A 22122-nucleotide genomic window follows, 5' to 3' on the forward strand; every position below is an offset into this window, starting at 1 on the left:
TGTCCGGAGATGGGATTGGAATGCGGTGGAAGTTAAGCTAGAACGACGATTCCAAAATACCACTCGTTCTTAAGTAAATTACGAAAACTTGACTCGAATTGAACCAGTTCAGTGACTCGGTTACTTTGATATTGATGTGGCTCACCAAGTGTTTGATGAAATGACTTAACGAAGTGTGGCTAGTGGCAAGAAAGATATGTATATGAAACAAATACTCTATTTTTTTTTATTGATTTTTATGTTGCTTGGAAGGTGTTTGATGAAATACTTGTAAAACCACTGATGTTGTTTTACATACAGTAAGGTTTTGAAGGTGCAGTCCATGTATTTGTGAAAATGCTGCACAGGCAAACTTGGCTCGAACTGGCCCGATCTACTGACTGAACCGAGCTGAGCTGGCCAGTCAAGCTCAAGGACCGAGACGAGCCGAGTTCGAGCTAGGGTCATCAAGTGGCCGAGCCGAGCTGGCCAGTCAAGCTCAAGGACCGAGACGAGCCGAGTTCGAGCTAGGGTCATCAAGTGGCCGAGCCGAGCCGAGCCGAGCTGTGGCCAGCTCGACTTATGTACACCTCTAGATATAGGCAATCCGCGACAGATAACTGCACTGGCCCACTTGATGCTCCAGCGTGCCACATGGCCACATGCAAAAAGCATAGACACGTATTGCATCCCACCCCATCTCTTGTAACGCCCTGAAATTCGGGGGTCGAGCATAACTCAGCTCCCGAGTTCCAAAACATCACTTATGCAACATATGTAATGATGGATGTATGTTATCTGTATGAGTGCATAAAATATGGAATAGATTAAGCCAAACTGCAAACATAATCCAGGGATAAGTGAAAATCGCAAGCGGAAGACTTAAAGAAATATATGTGTACATGTGTAAGTCTCTGTGATATGTATGCTCTACCAGGTCATAATTACAAGTGTTTATCTTCAAAATACAAGTATCAAAATGAAATTCATCTATTCCAAAAGAAAACCCAGAATCCCCGTCGATCAGGACACGGCTCACATGAACCTGCCTGAGAACTGCATAATAGAAAACGCGTCCTCATCATCCTCGTACTCCTGCTCTGCCTCAAGGGTCGCGTCATCATCTGCATCTAAGACAGAATCTGGATGGTGTTGAAACACCGTCCCAGAATGTGGGAGTGAGTGATCAACTCAGTGGAACTATACAGTAAAAGTTAACATGATATCAAATCAATCAAGCAGTAATGATAAGGCAATACAATTAAACACGTCTAAAGTACTCTTGTTAATGCAATGATGCATGTATAAATGATGCATGCCCTCGCCTGCACTCCCTCAGCGTATTCTTCTTACGATACGCATGACAACCTCCCGCAGTGCCAACAACTCCTACGCACATGCAATGCGGTGCATGAACATGATTACCAAGTTGTTATTAGTCTTTTTCATACAGCAAGATTGGGAAGCTAAGGTACCTTCCTCATATCAATTCCCAAATAGTGATCCATTCTAGGGTCGTCAGTCCTAAACAATCTCATACGATCATATGGTTCTAGGTCGCTACAAAGGGCTCGTCACCAATCAATGCATGCCTATCATACTTTAGTTACTACTCTAAGACTCGTCGCCTTAATGCAGTATCAAGGTATGCTCGAGGTCACTACAAAGGGCTCGTCACCAATCGATGTAGGCCGACAGCGCGAATATAATGTCCCATACCACCATAATCGGCTCACGAGTCTGGTGTGCTCACTGGTCACTACGGGGAAGCTCGTCACCCCAACGTAGGCCTACAGCTCGACCACGGTGTCCCATACCACCATGCCCGGCTCATGAGTCTTAGTGGATCAAGGTACAATGGTTAACGGGATTTCATTGGTAAGTTTGGTACCCTATATTCAAACAATAGCGTCCATACATGGTGAACATACATCGGGACAATCGGGTTACTTGACGAACTCAACTAGCACGAGCGCACGTTGAGTTGAACGACATAAAGTGGGCAAACACTCCGTGTGGCCAAACTACTGCCGACAACCTTAATACAACTCGGGTTCGTCAAACACGTCCTACGTGGCGAAAACAACCTCGACCACGAACTCAAGGTCTATTACCGATTTCCTGGACTATTCCATAGTCCCAAACACATTCAATTATAACAGATATTCATATTAATAATTTAGAATAGTAATGGAACAACAATTCAAATCATACAATATGTGAGCATTTGAAGAATATCAACTTAACATGAATTTCAACATAAGTAGTACTTGAACTTAAATAACAAAGAATGTAAATTGAATATAGGAAATCATACACATCAATAGGAGAGTTGAGGATCTCTTCTCAACGCCCGTAAATAGGATAATATGTTACACATTAGATCATTCAGACATTTCTACAAACACTTAGACTACATATTCCAATATACATGACGTATATTGGTGATACATACATTTGGACAATTCCTTTTACCAAGGAGTTGACACACATACAACTAGCACAAGTACATGACAATTAATCATGGCAAACACATGTTCGTATATTATACGTATACGGTACTTTCTATATATACATAGAATACACAATTCTCAACATAACTCATATATATCAGGAACGCATTATAAACATCGCATTTGGCATGTGAAATTACACCCACAACAATAATCATACACACCAATAGGAGAGTTGAAGATCTCTTCTCAACGCCCGTAAATAGGATAATATGTTACACATTAGATCATTCAGACATTTCTACAAACACTTAGACTACATATTCCAACATACATGACGTATGTTGGTGATACACACATTTAGACAATTCCTTTTACCAAGGAGTTGACACACATACAACTAGCACAAGTACACGACAATTAATCATGGCAAACACATGTTCGTATATTATACGTATACGGTACTTGCTACATATACATAGAATACACAATTCTCAACATAACTCATATATATCAGGAACGCAATATAAACATCGCATTTGGCATGTGAAATTACACCCACAACAATAATAAATCATTAACCAACATTGAAAGCCTTGAAAACCATAACCTATACAAATATAGTCCGCACATTAAACCAGAAAAAGCGCACCGAGCTGATTCAGACGATAAGTCTTCGTCAACGGCGACTAGATAACCTAAGACATCAATAGAAATGAGATACATCAACACTTAGACCATTCTAAGCTCTAAAACAGGTTAGGATTTGATTGTCTTATCCAAGAATGAACTTAGAATCGTTAGAACAATGATTCAGAAGTGACGGTTTAAGGATGCAGAGTAACAAGAAAGAATCACAATGATTCACCAACTTCTCTCTTCCTTTCTCTCTCTTTTCTTCTCTCTCTCTCTTAGCTAAGGTTTTGGAAATTCGTATGGAATAGAGAGTGAGAGTTAGGTCTTTATATAGGCCTAACATTAATGAAAATAGCCCCAGGGCCAAGGTATACTTAGGTTATAACCAAATCAGGCCTCTCTCGATCCAACGGAGCACTTCCGATGGTCCTCTTTCCACGTGCGATCGGACTTAAGCTCACTGACCATGGATCTAGGTTAGACTGAATTTTTGTACCGATCGGATTTACAGATCAGCCGTGGCGGACCAATCACAATTCAACGGTCACCGAAACTCGATCAGGTCCACAAGCACTACAACATGCCTGGGCCATCTTCCATGATATAAGGGTGAAATTGGGTCAGAATCCAATGGTTAGATTGCTTAAAATCGTCGCGCAAGCGACACGACTCAGATTTCATAAAATCATATTTAATTTCTCACCATTCTCACACTCTTTACTCCGGACTCAAATAAATCGACTCAGGACATCATCTGGACTTGATTTCTTAGGTGGTGGTTAAGCCCAACAAGGTGACCATAACTATCTAAGATCATCGCTATCGGACTTTCGACGCGCGTTCCAAGTCCGATCCAAAGATTTCAAAGATTCCCGAGAGCAACTGGATATAGCGTTGAATCCCAGTTTTCAGAGTAATATAGCGCTAACGATTCTACAGGTTTTGAGTCCTGCAGATCAAATTTAAAGTGATTGATGCTAATTTTACAAGTAATCGAGTTTAGCGCTAATTAACCCACAATAAAACTTCTAAGAAATCTAAGGTAGTACTCAGGTCTTTGCACAAAATTTTTCGGGTCATTATATCTCTAGCCATGAATGGAGAGTTCTATGAGCGGGCCCACCATGATGAATCTGTTTATCCACAGTGACCAGCCCTTTTCTCATGTCATTTCAAAGTATGCATAAAAATGAGGCAAATCCAACCCTTTTGTACGCCACGCCAAAGATGACTCTGGTATTTTATACAACTTGTATTGAATGCTTTGTGCATTTAATGCAACCCAAGTTTATTATTTGACGTGGTCCACTTGATCGTTGGATCTGCCTTATTTGTGTGCACATACCTTGAAATGACACGAGAGAAGAAGTGATGGATATACATATACATCACGGTGGGCCCGTCCACGGAACTGCCCGTTCGTGCCGAGAGACGGGCGGGGTAGGACGCAATCCGCATCCCGCGCAAGAAGCAGAGTGCCGGGAAAAAAAGGCCACCGTGCTCAGTGCAATACCATCCCTTCATCAACTTCCCTCGTAAGCCTAGATCCACCAACTACCGGAAATCTGACACACGCTCCCAGTCCACACCACTTGATCGGGATCTGACCCACTCCTCCAAACCAAATGCCAAAACTCCATCTCTTGTTCTTTTTCTTCTTCTTTCAAACCCCGACCGCCTCCGTCTGCAATCCTAAAAACCGCCCAAAACCTCACACTCTCCGCCATGATCAGCTCACTATCCTCATCAGTGGCTTCTCCGAATCCCGCCTCCCTCTCCTCTACTCCCTCGCCTCCTCCTACGCATCCTCTCCGTCCGTCGCCGCTGTACTCATCCTCTGGTGCAACCCCCAAACCCTTTCCCAAACCCTAAACCAATCCATCCCGCTGTCTGTCCCCGGCGCTGCACCGATCTCCATCCATCGCAGCTCCTCCTCCTCCCTCAACGCCCGATTCTTCCCCCGGCGCTCCATCCCCACCCGTGCCGTAGCCGTTTGCGACGACGACGTCGAGATCGACCCTTCCTCCCTCGATTTCTCCTTCAGGATCTGGAGATCCCAGCCCGACCGCCTCGTTGGCTTCTTCGCCCGGTCCCACGACTTCGATCTGGCCCGGCGCACGTGGATGTACACCGTCCATCCCGACAAGTTCTCGATCGTGCTGACCAAGTTCATGATCTTGGATGTGGATTATCTGTGGAAGTACAGCTGCGGCGACGATGGCGGTAAGATGGAAGCGGCGAGGCAGGTAGTGGACGAGATGCGGAATTGCGAGGATATCTTGATGAATTTCGTCGTGGCAGAGCAGACAGGCGTGGGGCCCATCTTGGTGGGAGGGAAGAAAGTGAGGGATTGGGGAGATACGAGGAACGAAGGAGAAGAGACGCTGAGAGAGGTGGGGCTGAGTACGAGGGAAGGGCATAGGAAGATGAGAGGGGATTGTATAAGGGAATTCCACAAGGTGTTTGAGAAAATGCCGCTCAAGTATAGCTATGGGAAGATGGTGGGAGAGGTTGGAGAGCAAGGGCTGTGTGAGAAGGGTGGGAAGCTGGTTTTTTGTGACGAGCAGGTTGGGGAATGAGAGGAGTGGATTTTGTCTCTGTAAATGGGTCCCACGATTGTGTTATACTGGCCTTTGATCTGATGGGGTGAGCTGAAGTGGATGACCTTGCCCCCCAAAAGCCTCTTGAGCCATTGCTACACTGGGCACGAGAGTTCTATGCAGTTTCTTCCCGTAGTATGGTGATTGAGAGTGTTGATCTGATGGGCATTCACCCCAATTCTCACCAATTCCTGCGAAAGCCAATCAGAACGGGTAGCGTGTGATCTAGATGGATTTGCATGGTGTATTTGGAGATCTTTGGGGATATATGAAGAGGATTCTACTGTAATACAGCTGGAGTGCAACAAGCGAGTGGTCGAGTGAAGAGTGATCTTGCATAAGCGGTTAGAAGACATATGGCAGGGGTAGAAACAAATAGGGTTAAGATGGAATTCAGCAGAATTTGTCTCATACCAATCCAATCAAACCCAATCTATGTTTCAGTTACCCATCATTCACATTCTTTAGTGAAATCATTTTACTTTTCTGCCAATTAATTACATTTCTCAGTGTAATCCTTCACTTTTGTATGTTGTTTACATTCCTTGGTGCAATCCATAGCATTAATCGAGTAGCTAATAATTTTAGCCGTAATTTGGATTTACGCTCGTACGCTAGATTTAGTCTGAGCATCCAAGAAGGTGTTTTGCAGCTGATCTCTATGACTAACTATAAGAATTCATTTTGTGTTCTTTTATGGTATGAAAGGCAAAGGTTTAACCCATCATCAGATGACAGGACCTTATCCTTTGAATATCGAGTAATCCTTTTAAACATACCATGCGAGTGGTTGAATAGGCGACCGATCTCATTCAATCTCAGTCACATACTACGTATCTACCCAATCTTGGCACTGCAAATTCAATTCTGACATGTTCATACTTGTCACGTGACACAAACTGCAAATCGAACGCCAACAGTGGACCACCATGCAGATAAGCCATGTCCCGAACTTGAAAGGGATTGGACTGTGTTGACCATTCGGATAAGTCGGCCCACAAGAGGAACTGTTGGAGTAAGGGGTGTGTAATCTGTACAATCAACCAGCAAAACACAACTATTTATAGGGAGACCACAGGTGTGAGGCTGTAGGATTGTCCCCACGGGGGGTTTCTAGAGGCATGGACCATCAACTGTGGGGCCCATCGTACCAATGGTCTGGATCACCAAACGTCTGGGCTGTGAGGAAGAATTCAGTGCCAAGGACACTGTCCGCATCTTCCAGATGGAATGTGGTGCCATCCTAGGCAGGCACTAGTTGCGGCCAACCAGGATGAAGGGACAGAGAAAATCAAGCCATCCAAGAACTCAGGTAGGCTACCAGTTTTGTTATCTCAAGCATGGTTTATGGTGGTATGTAACAAAAACCACCTATCAAATTACAACCGTTATTCAGTGGCCCCTACTTTTTCTCAATAATCCAAAGTTGCTGTACAATAGTTGTACTGTTTTTCCCCATTCTCCAATATTATAATGATGTATAATAGTCATTTTGGTGGACCGGATTGGGTCCAACAGAGTCCGAGTCACGACTCATCCAGGTCTTAAAACCATGATTTAGATTGCCCAGCCATGGCCCCACCTACCCCACTTGTACAGGCTCAAAACTATTAAACCTTTGAGCAAACCACTGTTTGGCCATCATCTTATAATCCATTTTTTCTTAGCAAATCACAGGTGATTGATTGTTAAGGGTGTGTTTGGCTGCATGAAATATCATGATATTCATCACTCTCTTTCACTAATCTACAACTTGATTTTGCACATTTTTACAAGAATAGAGTTAGGAATATGTGAGAGAAAGAAGAAATTAGAGATGTATTCTAACCTTCTTGTTTGTAAATCCATAAGTCTTCGAAGTTTCAATGTACCAAATGTGAAGTAGTAGAAGTTGAGTTTCTTCTTCTTCTAGGGAATGGTGAAAGGCAATAGAATTTAAGTGGTGCAGCATGCATTACAAAGCTGAAGACCGAGTGGCATCCATAGGACTAGAATGACAAGAATGTTGATGATTGAAGAGGTGGCTGTGATCATATGAAGAGCCCAACATATAAGCACTTGGGATATATTGGTCTTCTCATGGCTCATGGTTGATATGATCTAATCTGCCCCACCATGGATAAGGAAGACCATTAAAAGGACCACCCATGTATTTTCCACTGAAAGCAGAACTAGATCTGAACTCTTCTTATTTTTTTCTTAAAACTTTCTAACTGTTTAATGATAGCTTAGATCTTCCAATTATCTTACAACTAGTTACATCATAGGCCCGAATCTTTAGCTATGAGACGTTTTTGTTGTTACTATCCATTTTACAAGCCACAGATCAAATGATTATCATCATTCGATTAAGTGTTTCTTGCTTTGGAATCACAAGCATATCCTAGGTGAGCCCCAAGAGTAGAAGTTCCTAGTTGATGAGCCCCATATTGGAAACAAGTCATTTGGACAATATGGAATTTGTAATTTATATTTTCTACAATTCAAAATATGGTCAACAAGCCAAAGTACATGGATCAAGGCGGCAACAGACTGTTCAAGAAAGTGTAGAAATATTAACTAGGCAAGAACTAAGTTCCTTTTCTTTTCTTTTCTTTTTTTTCTTTTTCTTTTGAGAGCAAGAGAGCCAAGTTATCTCCAACCTGGAAAAATCTGCAAGAGTTCTGGTATGTTGTTTCATCAGGAAATTTTGTTTAAAAGAGCAGCAGAAATGGTTGAACTTCTAATGTCAACATATCGTGCTTGTGCCATCCATGATTATGTTGGCTCTTGGGCCTCTTTTGTGGGAATTTCAGAACAATTGTTTTAGTTCATTTAGGACCATCTTGGGGAATATTATGAATGTTCTGTTACAGCCAAGAAAATTATATAACTTCTAACTAGAAAAAAGGAATGTGCCATGTAAGTTCAATAGTAACTCGAAATGTTCAAAGGTCATAAAAAAGGAAAATATAAAACTAAAATATATAGACGCAATTAAAAAATGAGCGACCAGATGAGAAAGGATAGAATTAGAAATGAATGCATTAGAGGGAACTTAGGAGTAGCACCAATAGCTAATAAGATGGGGTAAAGTAGACTTAGATGGTTTGTCCACGTGCAACAAAGACCCAGAACCACGCCGGTTATAAAGAGTGAGTTAGAACAAGTTGAAGGCTCTAAAAAGAAAAGAGAAAGGCCTAAAAGGACATGGATGGAGGTAGTAAGAAAAGACTTGATAACCTATGGTGTAAGTGAAGGTCTGGCCCTTGATAGAGTGAGATGGTGGAACAAGATTCGTGTACCCAGCCCCAATTAATTGGGATAAGGCTTAAATGATGACAATGATGAATTAAAAATACTCCCTGAAGCATTTTAGAGCAAGTGGGAAGAAATAAAAATCGATTAATAAGAAAATCATTGCACTTTCCTTTGAATCATTAGGTTGTGTGTCAATGCCCAGTGAATCATTAGAAAAGAAAGAATGGATCTTGTTGATGCAAATGTCCGGTTACTCCCCTTGGACCTCCGTGTACCTGCATAAAAAGGGGACAAAGGAGACCCTGGCTTGAGCAGGGGACCCTCCGATGCCAAAGTCAGGCCTGGATTCTGGGTCTAAGAGTATTGAGGAACTTTTTAGAGAGAATTTGTTTCGTACCTTTCAAGGTGACAGGGATCCTTCTTTTATAGCTGCTGGGGCCTTTGTCGCACAAGGATTTTCCTCCTGATATTGAGCGCGGGATCTTCTCCTGGTATCACGGAGATAGGATCGTGCCCATCTTGAGCCTTCATCCGATCCCGTGAGCTTCGAGGTCGGAGATCTTATCCCAAGATATCCGGGACGAGACCCGACCTAGCGACGGTCGATCTGGCAAGATGGTCCGCCCGACGCATGCCCGGGACGCTGATGAGTCGTCCGAACCGACCCAACCTTTGTCTCGGTTTAGCGAATCTTGCCTCGGATTTGACACATCCTTCGGTGACCCGAGGCATTAAGTCCGAGTCTTCGGACTTGTATTTTTTGCCCCCAACAGTAAGCCCCCCTACTCCGTGTGTTTCATATGACACCTAGGAGTAGCGAGTTTTGAGTCGGTTCATAACCCAGTCCGAGACAGCAAGTGGTCATTTAATGCGTTCCATGCCGCCTCTGACGAGAGGCGGTTCGGTTCCTGACATCTCATGCGCCGTCAGCCGTCAAGTCGCTCATCCCGCCAATGAGGGTTGGACACGTAGCAAGGACATTATTATCGTCAGTCGACGAGCGCCACGTGTCGAGTGGGGGAATCGATACAGGCGTCGAATCATTTCCTCATTAATTGCTCCCGCCGTATGGCAACCTTATAAATTGGTGGGGGTCCCGCATTTTGAACTTCTATTGCCATTCCTACTTTTCATTCCCTTTGGAGCCTTTTCAGTCTTTCATCTTCCTTTCCTCTCTCTTAACCGTCAACGCTTCCTTCCGCCATTTCCGTTTTCCTTTCTCCCTCCGGTGAGTTTCTCCTTCCTCTTTATTAGATAATAATGGCGGATAGGGGTTCTCGAAGTCCCCAGGGGGGAGCTTCCGGAGACGAAGGCGAAGCGCAACGTTTTTGGAATGTTGCGGAATCGCCTTCCTTACTGACGGAGATAGCAGTGGATGCCAACGCTGCGTTTCTATCTGAGAGAGTCACAGAAGCTCCGGCGGAGCGCCCTACCTTCGTTGTTCCTTCTCGTGGCGGGTCGTCTTTATTAACCCGCCCGGGAAGGCCGAACTTCCCAAGGGGCATGGAGGAAAATGAGGAGGAAGAAGATGAAATGTTGATTGCCGAGGGAACCTCCGATCCCGTTCCCGTCGATGAACCGGCGCATGCCGAATCCGAAGGAGAAGGATCGGGGGAAGATTTAAGCGGTCCGGTTCCCTCAGTGTTAACTGAGGCGGACTTAGACAGAATCCGAATCGGGTATCACATCCCCGAGTCGGTCATCACCTATCTCCCCCGTCCAAATGACTTGCCGGATCACCCTCCTGCTGGGGCGGTCGCCATTTACCAAGTGTCAATGCAATGCGGCCTGCGTCTGCCCCTTCAGGCCATCGTCCGGGGAGTACTGTCTCGCATTCAGATTGCCCCGGGGCAGATAGTCCCGAATGGGTGGAGGAACTTATTCGGGTGTGCGGTGTTGTGGGCCGAGATGGAACAGCCACCGCTTACAGTCGACGAATTTCTCCACCTGTACCAAGTGCGGGTGAATCCGAACTACCCTGGCTTCTACGTCTTCGCTGCTTGGCGAGGCGGAGGCGGTTCCTTGATAACTGACCCTCCCACTTCCAACAAACATTGGAGAGAGCGTTGGTTTTGGGCGTGTGGTCGATGGAAGACTGATGACTCCGGGTCTTACGAGGCTCGTGTTCCTCGGACATTCCAGAGAGCAGGTGACTGGGGTCTTCTCTCTCTGGCCGTTCTTCATTTTTTATAATATTCTGCGTCTGAAGGACTTGTGTCTGGCAGATATCCCGAAGAAGCGGGCGAAGCTCGGCTCCAGTGCCTCGGCTCGGATCAAAGAGTTGAGGACGTTGGATCCGGCAGACAGGTCTTGGAAGGTGCTTCTACAGCCGGAACGCCTTCATCTTGCAGGTCTAGACTCGGAAGTCACAGGTAAGTGAAAATTTTTTTTTTTTTTTTTTTTTTTTTTTTTTTTTTTTTTTTTTTTTTTTAGATCTGCCTGAAGCTCGACCCAGTCTCAGGATCGTTCCCGAACCTACTTCCTCGGAAATGACCGGAGCTCGTCCTCCCCTTAGGGCAGTCACGAAGTTGAAGGCTCCTCCGCGGTCAGTTCTTTTGTCGGAGCCTAGGCCGTCCAAGAAGCAAAGGGTGGTGAGGAAGGAGAAAGAGCCAGCAAGTTCTTCCGCCCCTCCCGTCGTCGTAATTCCCGACCCAGAAGAAAGGGCTGAAGAGACGGCGGTTGCTGCCCCGGAAACTCAGGCGGCACCCGACTCGGCAAACGTTGAAACGGACGTTCCGAGACGGGAGGAAGAGACCAGGGCCGCGTCTTCCAGAGGGGAAGGTGAGACGAGGACCGCATCCTCCAGGGGGGAGGAGACGAACCAGGAAGGGCCGTCTGTCCTGCAGCAAGTGGTATCGGGGATGGTTCCCTGGGCCTTAGCCCACGGGGGCGAAAGAGAGTTCGTGAGGCTCTATAACGCCCCGTCATCGCAAACCGTCAGCCATGCAGCGAGGATGCTTTTTGAACTCGCTCCCTGCTTGATTAAGGCCAGCAAGGAGCTATCCTCAACTCATCGGCTGCAGACCCTTCTGAAGGGCGACGCGAGGAGGCCGAAATCCGGGTCGGCATCCTGACAGGCGAGGCGGCCCTCGCCCGGAAGGCTGCTGAAGATGCGAGAGCAGAGGTGGCTTCCTCCAGAAAAGCCTTGGATGAAGCGAGAGCGGAGGTTGCTCGGGTACTGGCTCTGCTCTCCGAAGGTGAAGAAGAGAACCGGCGAATTCTCGCAGTCCATGCTTCGTGCGCAGATGACTTAGCTCAGGCTAAGCTTGAGGCGGCAGAGCACATTCGTCAGGCCGACGAGAAGGCTCGGGAGGCCGAGAAGGCCAGGGACCAGGCCGTCCAAGCTTTCCTTGAGTCGGCGGAGTTCGAGGACGAGAGGGACCGCTTGTTCCAAAGCGGATATCTGGAATGCGTCAAGGATATAAAGGAATCATTTCCTGACCTTGACCTTTCAGAAATCGAGGGTGGAGCAGCCTCGGAACCTGAGAACCCGGACGCCGCTGCCGAAGACACTGCTGCTGGGGATGAGGCCGGTGCATGAGGACAGTTACCAGGGCCCTTTGATTTTTTTTTTTATTCACTTTGATGTATTCACACATTGTATTTGTATGTGCTTTGATGAATGAAAGAAAAATGCTTAGCTTTATTCATTGGCTTTAATCTTGCTTAGTTCAGAGTCTTTAAACATTGAGTACCGAGCTAAGGATAGTAGACCTTGAGGTGTTCAGCGTTCCAAGGGTGAGGCAATGGTTGTCCGTCTAGGTCTTCTAGCCGATACGTTCCTGGTCGTATGGTGCCCGAGACGATATAGGGTCCTTCCCAATTGGGTCCCAGCGTACCCGACCCAATTTCCTTGGTGTTGGAAAAAACTTTCTGGAGGACCATGTCTCCCGTTCGAAACCTTCTAACCTTAACTCGAGTATTATAGAACCGAGCCACTTGTCGTTGCCGCGCAGCCGCGCCACCTCCCTTTGTTCGTCTAAGAGGTCGAGTCCGAGTGCAAGGAGTTCTTCATTCTCTTCTGTATTGAATGAGGTGATTCGAGCCGAAGGTAATCCGACTTCAACGGGAGTGACGGCTTCCGAGCCATAAGCTAGTGAAAACGAAGTCTCTCCTGTGGCTGTTCGAGCTTTAGTTCGGTAAGCCCAAAGAATTTTCGGGAGCTCTTCGGCCCATGCTCCTTTGGCCCGACCAAGCTTGGTCCGAAGATGTTGCTTGATAATCTTGTTAACCGCCTCAACTTGTCCGTTGGTTTGAGGGTGATGAGGTGAAGAATAAACGTTTCTGATTCCGAGGTTGTCGCACATCTCGCGAAAGCTCCTATTATCAAATTGCCTTCCATTGTCTGTGACAATTGTACGGGGTACTCCGAATCGGCAGATAATATTTTTCCACACAAACTCGGTGATCTTCTGCTCGGTTATTTTGGCTAATGGCTCCGCCTCGGCCCACTTCGTGAAATAGTCCACTGCTACTACAGCAAACTTGGTCTGACCTTTTCCCATAGGGAGAGGGCCTATGATGTCGACACCCCACTGTGCGAAGGGCCAGGGACCAGTCATCGGCGTCAGTGCTTCGGGGGCTTGCCTCGGAATTGCCGCGAATCGTTGACATTTGTCACATTTTTGGACGAGCTGGCGAGCGTCGTGTTGGATAGTGGGCCAGTAATATCCCTGTCGTAGGACCTTATGGGCGAGAGACAGCCCTCCAGAGTGGTTTCCGCAGATTCCTTCATGGATTTCCCGTAATACATAGTTTGCCTCGCTGGGTTTGAGGCACCGCAGCAATGGGGCGTAGTAACCTTTCTTATAGAGGGTTTCGTTGAGTATGGTATAACGGGAGGCTCGGATCTTAATTCGTCGAGCCTCGGCGCGATCCTCGAGCAACTTTCCTTCGTTAAGGTATGGCAGATTGGATCGATCCAGGATGGTTCCGAGTTGATAGTATTGGCATCGCTAATTGGTTCATCTATACTCGGCTTATCGACGTATTCGACGAGGGACGGACCTGGGTATCTCATCTTCATCGGTGGCGAGCTTTGCTAACAAATCGGCTTTCTTTTTTAGCTCATGGACTCATGACAGAGTTGAAATCCGTTGATAAGTTCCTTTGCTTTCTGCATGTATGCCCTTAACTGGTCTTTTCGTGTCTGGTATACACCGGTAACTTGATTAACAACCAACTGAGAGTCGCTGAAAACACTGAGGTGCGTGACCTCCATGCTAGCGGCGAGACGGAGGCCGAGTAACAACGCTTCATATTCCGCCGTATTGTTCGACGCTTGGAATCCAAGTCGTAAGGCGTACTGTATATAGGTATGATCGGGGGTTTCCAGCACAACCCCAGCCCCACTTGCCTTCGAGTTGGAAGAACCGTCGACAAACAGTTTCCAGGGAATAGGGCAGGTAAGGGTCGGGGGAGCGGTTGTTGTTGGAACGCAACATTCTTTGGCATATCGTTGGCCGGAGCTCGGATGGTGGTGTTCCCTCGGCGATAAAATCGGCTGCTGCTTGCCCTTTGACTTGCCTTGTGTGTATTGAATGTCAAATTCACTCAATTCGATGGCCCATTTCGTGAGTCGGCCAGATGCGTTCTGCAATACCTGGCGAAGCGGAAGATCGGTCATTACGATGATGGTATGGGCATGAAAGTAAGGCCTGAGTCGGCGAGAGGAAGTAATTAAAGCGAAGGCCATTTTTTCCAGGCTTGGGTATCTTGTTTCTGCCGGCAATAATGTTTTGCTGACGTAGTAAACCAGCAGTTGCTTTCCTTCGGACTCTCGTATCAAGGCCGAGCTAACCGCTGCCTCGGACACCGCTAGGTAAAGGAGCAGAGACTCCCCCGATTCGGGCTTTGATAAGAGAGGTGCAGAACCGAGACATGATTTTAATTGTTGGAATGCCGCTTCACATTCTTCCGTCCAGTCCATTGTTTGTCTTCCTTTCAACTGTCTGAAGAAAGGGAGACATTTATCCGTAGCTCTGGACAGGAACCGATTAAGTGCTGCGACTCGTCCAGTCAACCTTTGGATATCCCTTATGGTTTTAGGGGATTCCATATTGATCAAGGCCTTTATCTTCTCAGGGTTTGCCTCTATTCCTCGCTGACTAACCAAGAAACCGAGGAACTTTCCAGAGCGCACCCCAAAAGCACATTTATTCAGATTCAGCTTCATCCGAAACTTTCGTAGGGTGGTAAACATTTCTTCCAAATCATTCACATGATCTGCCGCGTGTATACTTTTGACGAGCATGTCATCAATATATACTTCCATGGTTCGGCCTATGAGCCGAGCAAAGATCGTATTAACTAATCTTTGATAAGTTGCGCCGGCATTCTTCAGACCGAATGGCACCACTCGGTAATAATAAAGGCCTTTGTCGGTGACAAAGGTAGTTTTTGATTTATCTGTCTTATGCATCGCAATTTGACTATATCCTGAATAAGCATCCATGAAGCTAAGGAGCTCATGTCCGGCGGTACTATCTACTAGCTGGTCTATCCTTGGAAGCGGAAAACTATCCTTTGGGCAGGCTTTATTTAAGTCAGTATAGTCAATACAGACCCGCCACTTCCCGTTGGATTTCTTTACGAGCACGACATTCGCGACCCACTCTGGATAGTATACTTCTTCTATGAAATTAGCCTGGAGGAGTTTGTTGACTTCTTCTTCGATGATAGCGTATCGTTCAGGGCCGTCTTCTGTCGGATCGGTCGATACGATGGATCGATGTTGAGTCGGTGAGTCACCACAGAGGGGTCGATCCCGGGCATATCTTCATGACCCCAGGCAAAGACGTCGGCGTACCTACGGAGCAGGGCTATCAGCTTTTCTTTCAAAGGGGACTGCAGAGACGAGCCAATTCGTACCGTCTTGGATCCATCTGTCTCGACCAAGGGGACCGAGACAAGATCCTCGACCGGCTGTCCTCGTTCATAATTCTCGCCCCGAGGGTCCAACGATTCGATTGTTAATATGTTGGTCGGACTTTTGTCGGCGGCTCCTTTTACGGCTATCATGTAACATCGCCTCGCATCCTGCTGGTCTCCTTTGACAATTCCGACTCCCGACTCGGTCGGGAATTTCATTGAAAGATGGTACGTGGATACCACGGCCTGGAGGAGACTCAATGAAGGTCGGCCGAGTATTGCGTTGTATACCGATGGTTGGTCGACGACCAGGAAGTCTACCATCATCGTCGTCTGACATGGGGCGCTACCAGCAGTGAGTGGTAACGAGACAATCCCTTCAGGCAGTACCTGTCCTCCGGAAAAACCGATCAACGGGGTCCGAACTGGGCGCAGTGTGGACCGTTCGATCCCCATTTTGTCGAACGCCTGGGTAAATAACACGTCTGCAGATGACCCCGTATCGACGAGTATCCGAAACACTTTTCGGTTAGCGATAGTCAGGGTGACAATCAATGCGTCATCGTGGGGGTGGTAGATGCCTCGGGCATCTTCCTCTGTGAACGAGATGCAATATCTTTCTCTTTTCTTCTCCTTTGGTGGCCGATCGATGATCATGAGATCGGACTGATGCTGACTAAGTTTTCTTGCATGACTCCTTCGTGCATTGTTTGAGTCGTTTCTTCTGAATGTTTCCGAACCTGGAGGGATTCGAAACTAAAACGCTTGATATAATCTTTCAATAGCTCTCCCTGCTTTTGAACTACGTTGTTCAGATGTGCAGGGGGCTTTAACTTCTTCTTTCCGCCGACGAAGTTGGTGAGGAAAGCGTCACTCAGCTCAGCGAATGAGCTGATGGATTTTGGTTTCAACTGTTTGAACCACAGTCGAGCTACGTCGGTCAATGTGAGAGAAAAGGCCCGACACATTACTGCATCCGAGGCATCATGGAGCTCCATATAGGTTCTGAAGCATTCAATATGTTCGGTCGGGTCAGTCTTGCCGGTGAAAGGAGTGATTTGAGGTAATCGAAACCTCTCGGGTAACCGGGCCTTCAGTACCGAGTCCACGAAGGGGGACGCCTTCGCTTCGGACCCGGTTGAGAATACATTCCGGCCGTGCTTCATGTCCGCCATTTCTTTCGCCATCTCTTCCCGCACTTCTCTTTTAAAATTCTGGATATCGGCTTTCCAAGGTTCACTGCTCTCTGCCGTGCCTTCCATGGATGGGCGATTGCGCCTCCTTCGCTCTATTTCGTGCCGGAGATCAGTCGGGGGCAAGGAAGCATTGGCTGACTGTGCTGGAGATGGTTCTGATCCACCTTGGGGTTGGCTCGGCCGGAAAGACTGCGGCGCGGAAGGTTGAGGATCAACCGTCGTAGTTGGTACGTGCTCCCCTTGAGGATGCGAGAGTGGCTGCATTTGCTGCTGATACATTCGGTCCAGCATCTGCTTCAGCATACTCCTATCGGAGCGGATTTCTTGAACCTCCTTGTCCAACCGACCATCGTCGCGACCCCGCTGATTGTTGCTTGTTCCGGTCGCCCCTCGTCGGCGGTTATTAGGTGGGTTCTGGGCGGCTGGACCCGCTGGCCCTGTAATCGCATTCTCATTCAAATCTTCTTCTGGGACCGTCCTTCTAGTCATTACCATTGGAATCCGTATAGAGACACGAGATGACTTTTTGTACGTTCCCACAGACGGCCCCAAACTGTTGATGCAAATGTCTGGTTCGTCCTCCTAGACCCTTGTATGCCTGCACAGAAAGAGGACAAAGGAGACCCTGGCTCGAGCAGGGGACCCTCCGATGCCAAAGTCAGGCCTGGATTCTGGGTCTAAGAGTATTGAGGAACTTTTTAGAGAGAATTTGTTTCGTACCTTTCAAGGTGACAGGGATCCTTCTTTTATAGCTGCTGGGGCCTTTGTCGCACAAGGATTTTCCTCCTGATATTGAGCGCGGGATCTTCTCCTGGTATCACGGAGATAGGATCGTGCCCATCTTGAGCCTTCATCCGATCCCGTGAGCTTCGGGGTCGGAGATCTTATCCCAAGATATCCGGGACGAGACCCGACCTAGCGACGGTCGATCTGGCAAGATGGTCCGCCCGACGCATGCCCGGGACGCTGATGAGTCGTCCGAACCGACCCAACCTTTGTCTCGGTTTAGCGAATCTTGCCTCGGATTTGACACATCCTTCGGTGACCCGAGGCATTAAGTCCGAGTCTTCGGACTTGTATTTTTTGCCCCCAACAGATCTATTGAACTCAAATCTTCAAGAAGCACACCAAAAGGTTTTTACTCCCTCCAAACTGAATTATCCTCTCTAAGAAAAATTGAGAGGGGAAAGGGGAGAAAGAGAAAAGGAAGGAAGCATGGATGGGTGGTTGTTTTACAACTAAGAAAAGGAGGTAGGGAGCATGGAAGGACTACCCTATTTGATTCAAAGGAAAATGATACAGACCATCAATTAAAATAAGTGTAATATCAACCATTGAAAACTTTCAAATGGTCCAAAATCAAATTTGAATCCACACATTGATTGGTGAGGATCATCGATTCAGAATGCATGTTGGGCTGTCACACAGCATCCCTCTGGCCATGTCTCCATGTGTGCCCATCAGGGAAAGAGATAACAAGGAATTAAGAAGGGCTATTAGTATTAAAAAGGATGTATTTAAATAAACATCGATTTTCCATCAAACAAATACAAGATACAGATGGATCAAATACAAGATTTATGAAAGCAATGAATCTGCCTTTGAGTTTGGGGAGGGTAATGTATTCCATGGTGATTCAGTTACATCTGCCTTTGAGTTTGGGGAGGGTAATGTATTCCATGGTGATTCAGTTACAGATGTAGTTGTCAATCTTATCATGTGTTGGTCAGGCAATGGGGAGCTTTCATATGAGCAAACCATTGTAGGAATGCAAGATCCAATTTTCGCTGCCACTGTCATTGTCGCCTACTCTTTAAAAACAGAGAATTCGACTGGGAACTCCGCCAGTATCCCACAGTGCTTTGTCAATGAGAATGAATTGGATCAATGCAATTGTAAGAAGAACCGGAGACGGGAGACGTTCGTGGTGAAGTGAGTGTATTTTGAGGAAATTGGCAATATGAGATAAGAGAAAGCCAACACTTCCATCCACACATGAATAGGAATAAAGATTTTACAGGCAATCGATAAAAGATCATTGTCATGAGATTGTTGAGTGAGCAACCATTCTTATGGCATTGCTTGTAGCCATTGTATCCATCTTCTTCTGATGATGCTCTTCTTCTTTCTCACCATGTTCATTGTCACTGCTAACATTCTTCTCACTTTGCTTGTAAGTAATATCCCTTCACCCCAAGAAAAGAGAGAACAAAGACCAGAACTTGGGAAGTAACAAAAGATCAGACCATACAACGAAGGAGGCGAGTAGCAAATGCAGACTCCATTGTAGTAGTTTATGTTATGCGAGGTTTGTACCTCAGAATTCAGGTTGCGCAAAGAGAGGGAAGTGTTATTGGCTATGTACTAAAAATCAGATTGATCAGGTGTTCACCACTAACTAAAGGACTTGAATATATATATATATATATATATATATATATATATATATATATATATATATATATATATCATTTGCCTGTTGTAATTCTTACAGTTCATTAGACATCTATATGTAACTATCAACAAGCTAGGGACATTTTCATCGAAACCATTGTTTAGATCCTACTATCTAGGCATCTCAACTGTACTTGAGCTACATCCCATAACTGTATCAAACAGGAATCTAATGGGAGATTGTTTGGATGTACTTGATATATACATCCCATAACTATATCAAAACCCCACACCGGAACTTAAAGGGCGATGGCTTGGCGCAGAGTCCTCTCAATAATACAAGTGTTGGGTTTAAACTGTAAGTGACTTTTACCTGAAAGTGCTTGCTAGCTCCACACCTGTCCCAACCTCACATGTAGCAAAGCATGGCCCACCTAATAGATCAATAGGCAAGAGAATTGGGTCATTCAACAGTCCAGTAATTCACTTTAGGATAAGATTGATTCAATGGGGCCCACCTCAAATGTGCCCCGGCCCGCACACATGAATCGCTGCCTCTTCAATTATTGGCCCACGAAATACCCCAGCAGTAGCTCAGTCCACAAACAAAGCCAATCCAAGAAAAGGAGAAATATAGGAAAGTTGGGGGTAGCAATGGGCTGGTATGCCCAACGGGTACCTGAACCCATCTTGATATGGGCCAGGCATGAGTGCAACTGAATGGCTAGTCAAGGGTCTTTACTCTTGCTCCCGTGGTAGACTCTCAGGAGTTTCAACGCCTAGTCAAAGGTTTGAGTACCCATAGGTGGTGAAATTCCAATGTGGCATAAGTGTCTGGGGGTGTGTGTGCATGTGTTAAAAAAATTTAAAATGTCCGGGTTTGGCCATTGTTTTGGACTCAAACCCAATTATATAATGTATAATATTATATATATGTGTGTGTGTGTCAAATACTCTAATGAATTTATAATTAACAATTACTAGAAACAATTAGCATCCTTAGCTCACAAAACTATATAAACTTTGCATCTTTGCAAGATAAGTTAATTCTTATAACAATATGGATGTGGGACCCACCCTGGCATGTGTAGTTTCTCATCCAGCAATGTTACCCTATTATAAAAGTAGACTGATCCAACCATCATGTGGGCCATGAAGTGAATTTGAAAGTTTTTGTTTAATTGTCCATTATTTTCTATGGTGTGGCTTACTTAATAATTATATTCCACCAACAAAAGGTTAAATTCGTCAAGTAGCATTTATAATTTTCAATTATTTGAATTCCTCCATGTGGAAACATATGCAATTTTTGTGAGAGGAACATGAGATTTTTACTTTTATTTAAACAAAAGCTCTAAACTTAGAATTTATATTTCAATGGTTTTTTTATTTTTTTACGAAAAATAATCATTGCGTGGTTATTACTGGACAGGGATTTGGTACTACCCCGCCTGTACCGGGCTCAGAAAGGGGCCCACCGTGATTTATGGGTTTATCAATACTGTCCATCGATTTTTTTAATGTCATTTTAGGGCACGAGAATTAAAATAAGGCAGATCCAAGGCTTCTACGGCTCCCAGGATTTTTTAAATGGTGTGTGTTTAATCCCCACTGTGTGTTTCACTTAATCCTTAGATCTACGATATTTTTTATCTTATATCCTAAAATAACATGAAAAAATGGATGAACGGTGTTGATAGACCCATACATGACGGTGGGCTACTCAGAGCCCCAGTCTGTTCTGAGCTCCGTACAGGTGGGGTAGTACATAATCCGCAGCCGTTATAATTGATTACTTTCATTTCATTTGGATTCTATGTATCCAAACACTCCCTCAAACAAAATGAAAATCCCAAGCTTATCCACTGGCTCAATGAAATTAGATTTTTTGGGACGCTTTGGTAATTTACCTCCAATCCCGGGGTATTTTGGGCAATTCAAACTTTTCCGCGAAAGAAAAAGCGGTAAAATAAAGCAAGCGCGTATAATGAAAACAACTAAGAAAACATTGGAATTTATTTGACCATGTGATGGTTCACTTCATACTCGTGAGCTCTGGAATCGTAGGAGTTAGATACATTTAAGTAAATCTAAACCGTCCAAAATCGTGGCTCCACCATAGATTGGTTAGAAAAAAAATTACGCCAACTATCTGCATGCCATTTTAACCATAGATTACATTGATCAGCTGTATCTGTTTAGGGTTGTGATTCATCTAAAGTGGACCCAATACTTTTTTGGACGGTTAGATGGGACTATCTCAACCTTTGTTAGTGTAGAAGTCCGACTGATGGATGATCACAGAAGTTCCACGCGTGCCACTATATCATCATACGTGTTTTCCTCTGGTATCGTACAATGCTCGAGCTGGAAGGTTGTACATCTTTCTGTACAAGTGGGGCCTGTATCTACCAATCAGAACCGTTAACACGACAGCACCGCTGTAATGGCCCACTTATGAAGAAAATAACCTAGATTGGAGGATTACATCTTTCGTTTATATGGATTTCATCTCTGTGGAATTTGAACCGTTGTATTTTTTTATCTGGTAACCGTCCATCTATTAACCATCCATTGAAGATTAAGATCCTTCAAATCTGGTGGGCCATTGGTGCATGGGCCATCCACCGAACCATGGGCCCCACTTGCTCTAACCTGCACGAGCTGATGACCCGAACGGCACGATACAGCACTTCCGCCCGAGCATGATTTAATTCCTGTTTATTTCCACGTGTACTTCTAGAGACATCCAGA

At 45.6% G+C, this 22122-nt stretch overlaps 1 protein-coding gene across 1 annotated transcript; it reads left to right on the forward strand.

Annotated features, from left to right (window-relative positions):
- Positions 1-4453: 4453 nt before the first annotated feature.
- Positions 4454-6272, forward strand: LOC131217501 (glycosyltransferase family protein 64 C3). Its single transcript, XM_058212439.1, has one exon. It carries the CDS (start codon positions 4694-4696, stop codon positions 5645-5647), a length of 954 nt encoding a protein of 317 aa, XP_058068422.1. The 5' UTR covers positions 4454-4693; the 3' UTR covers positions 5648-6272.
- Positions 6273-22122: the final 15850 nt, after the last annotated feature.

The sequence above is a fragment of the Magnolia sinica genome, chromosome 10 (genome assembly GCF_029962835.1).
Source record: "Magnolia sinica isolate HGM2019 chromosome 10, MsV1, whole genome shotgun sequence".
Taxonomy (NCBI): domain Eukaryota; kingdom Viridiplantae; phylum Streptophyta; class Magnoliopsida; order Magnoliales; family Magnoliaceae; genus Magnolia; species Magnolia sinica.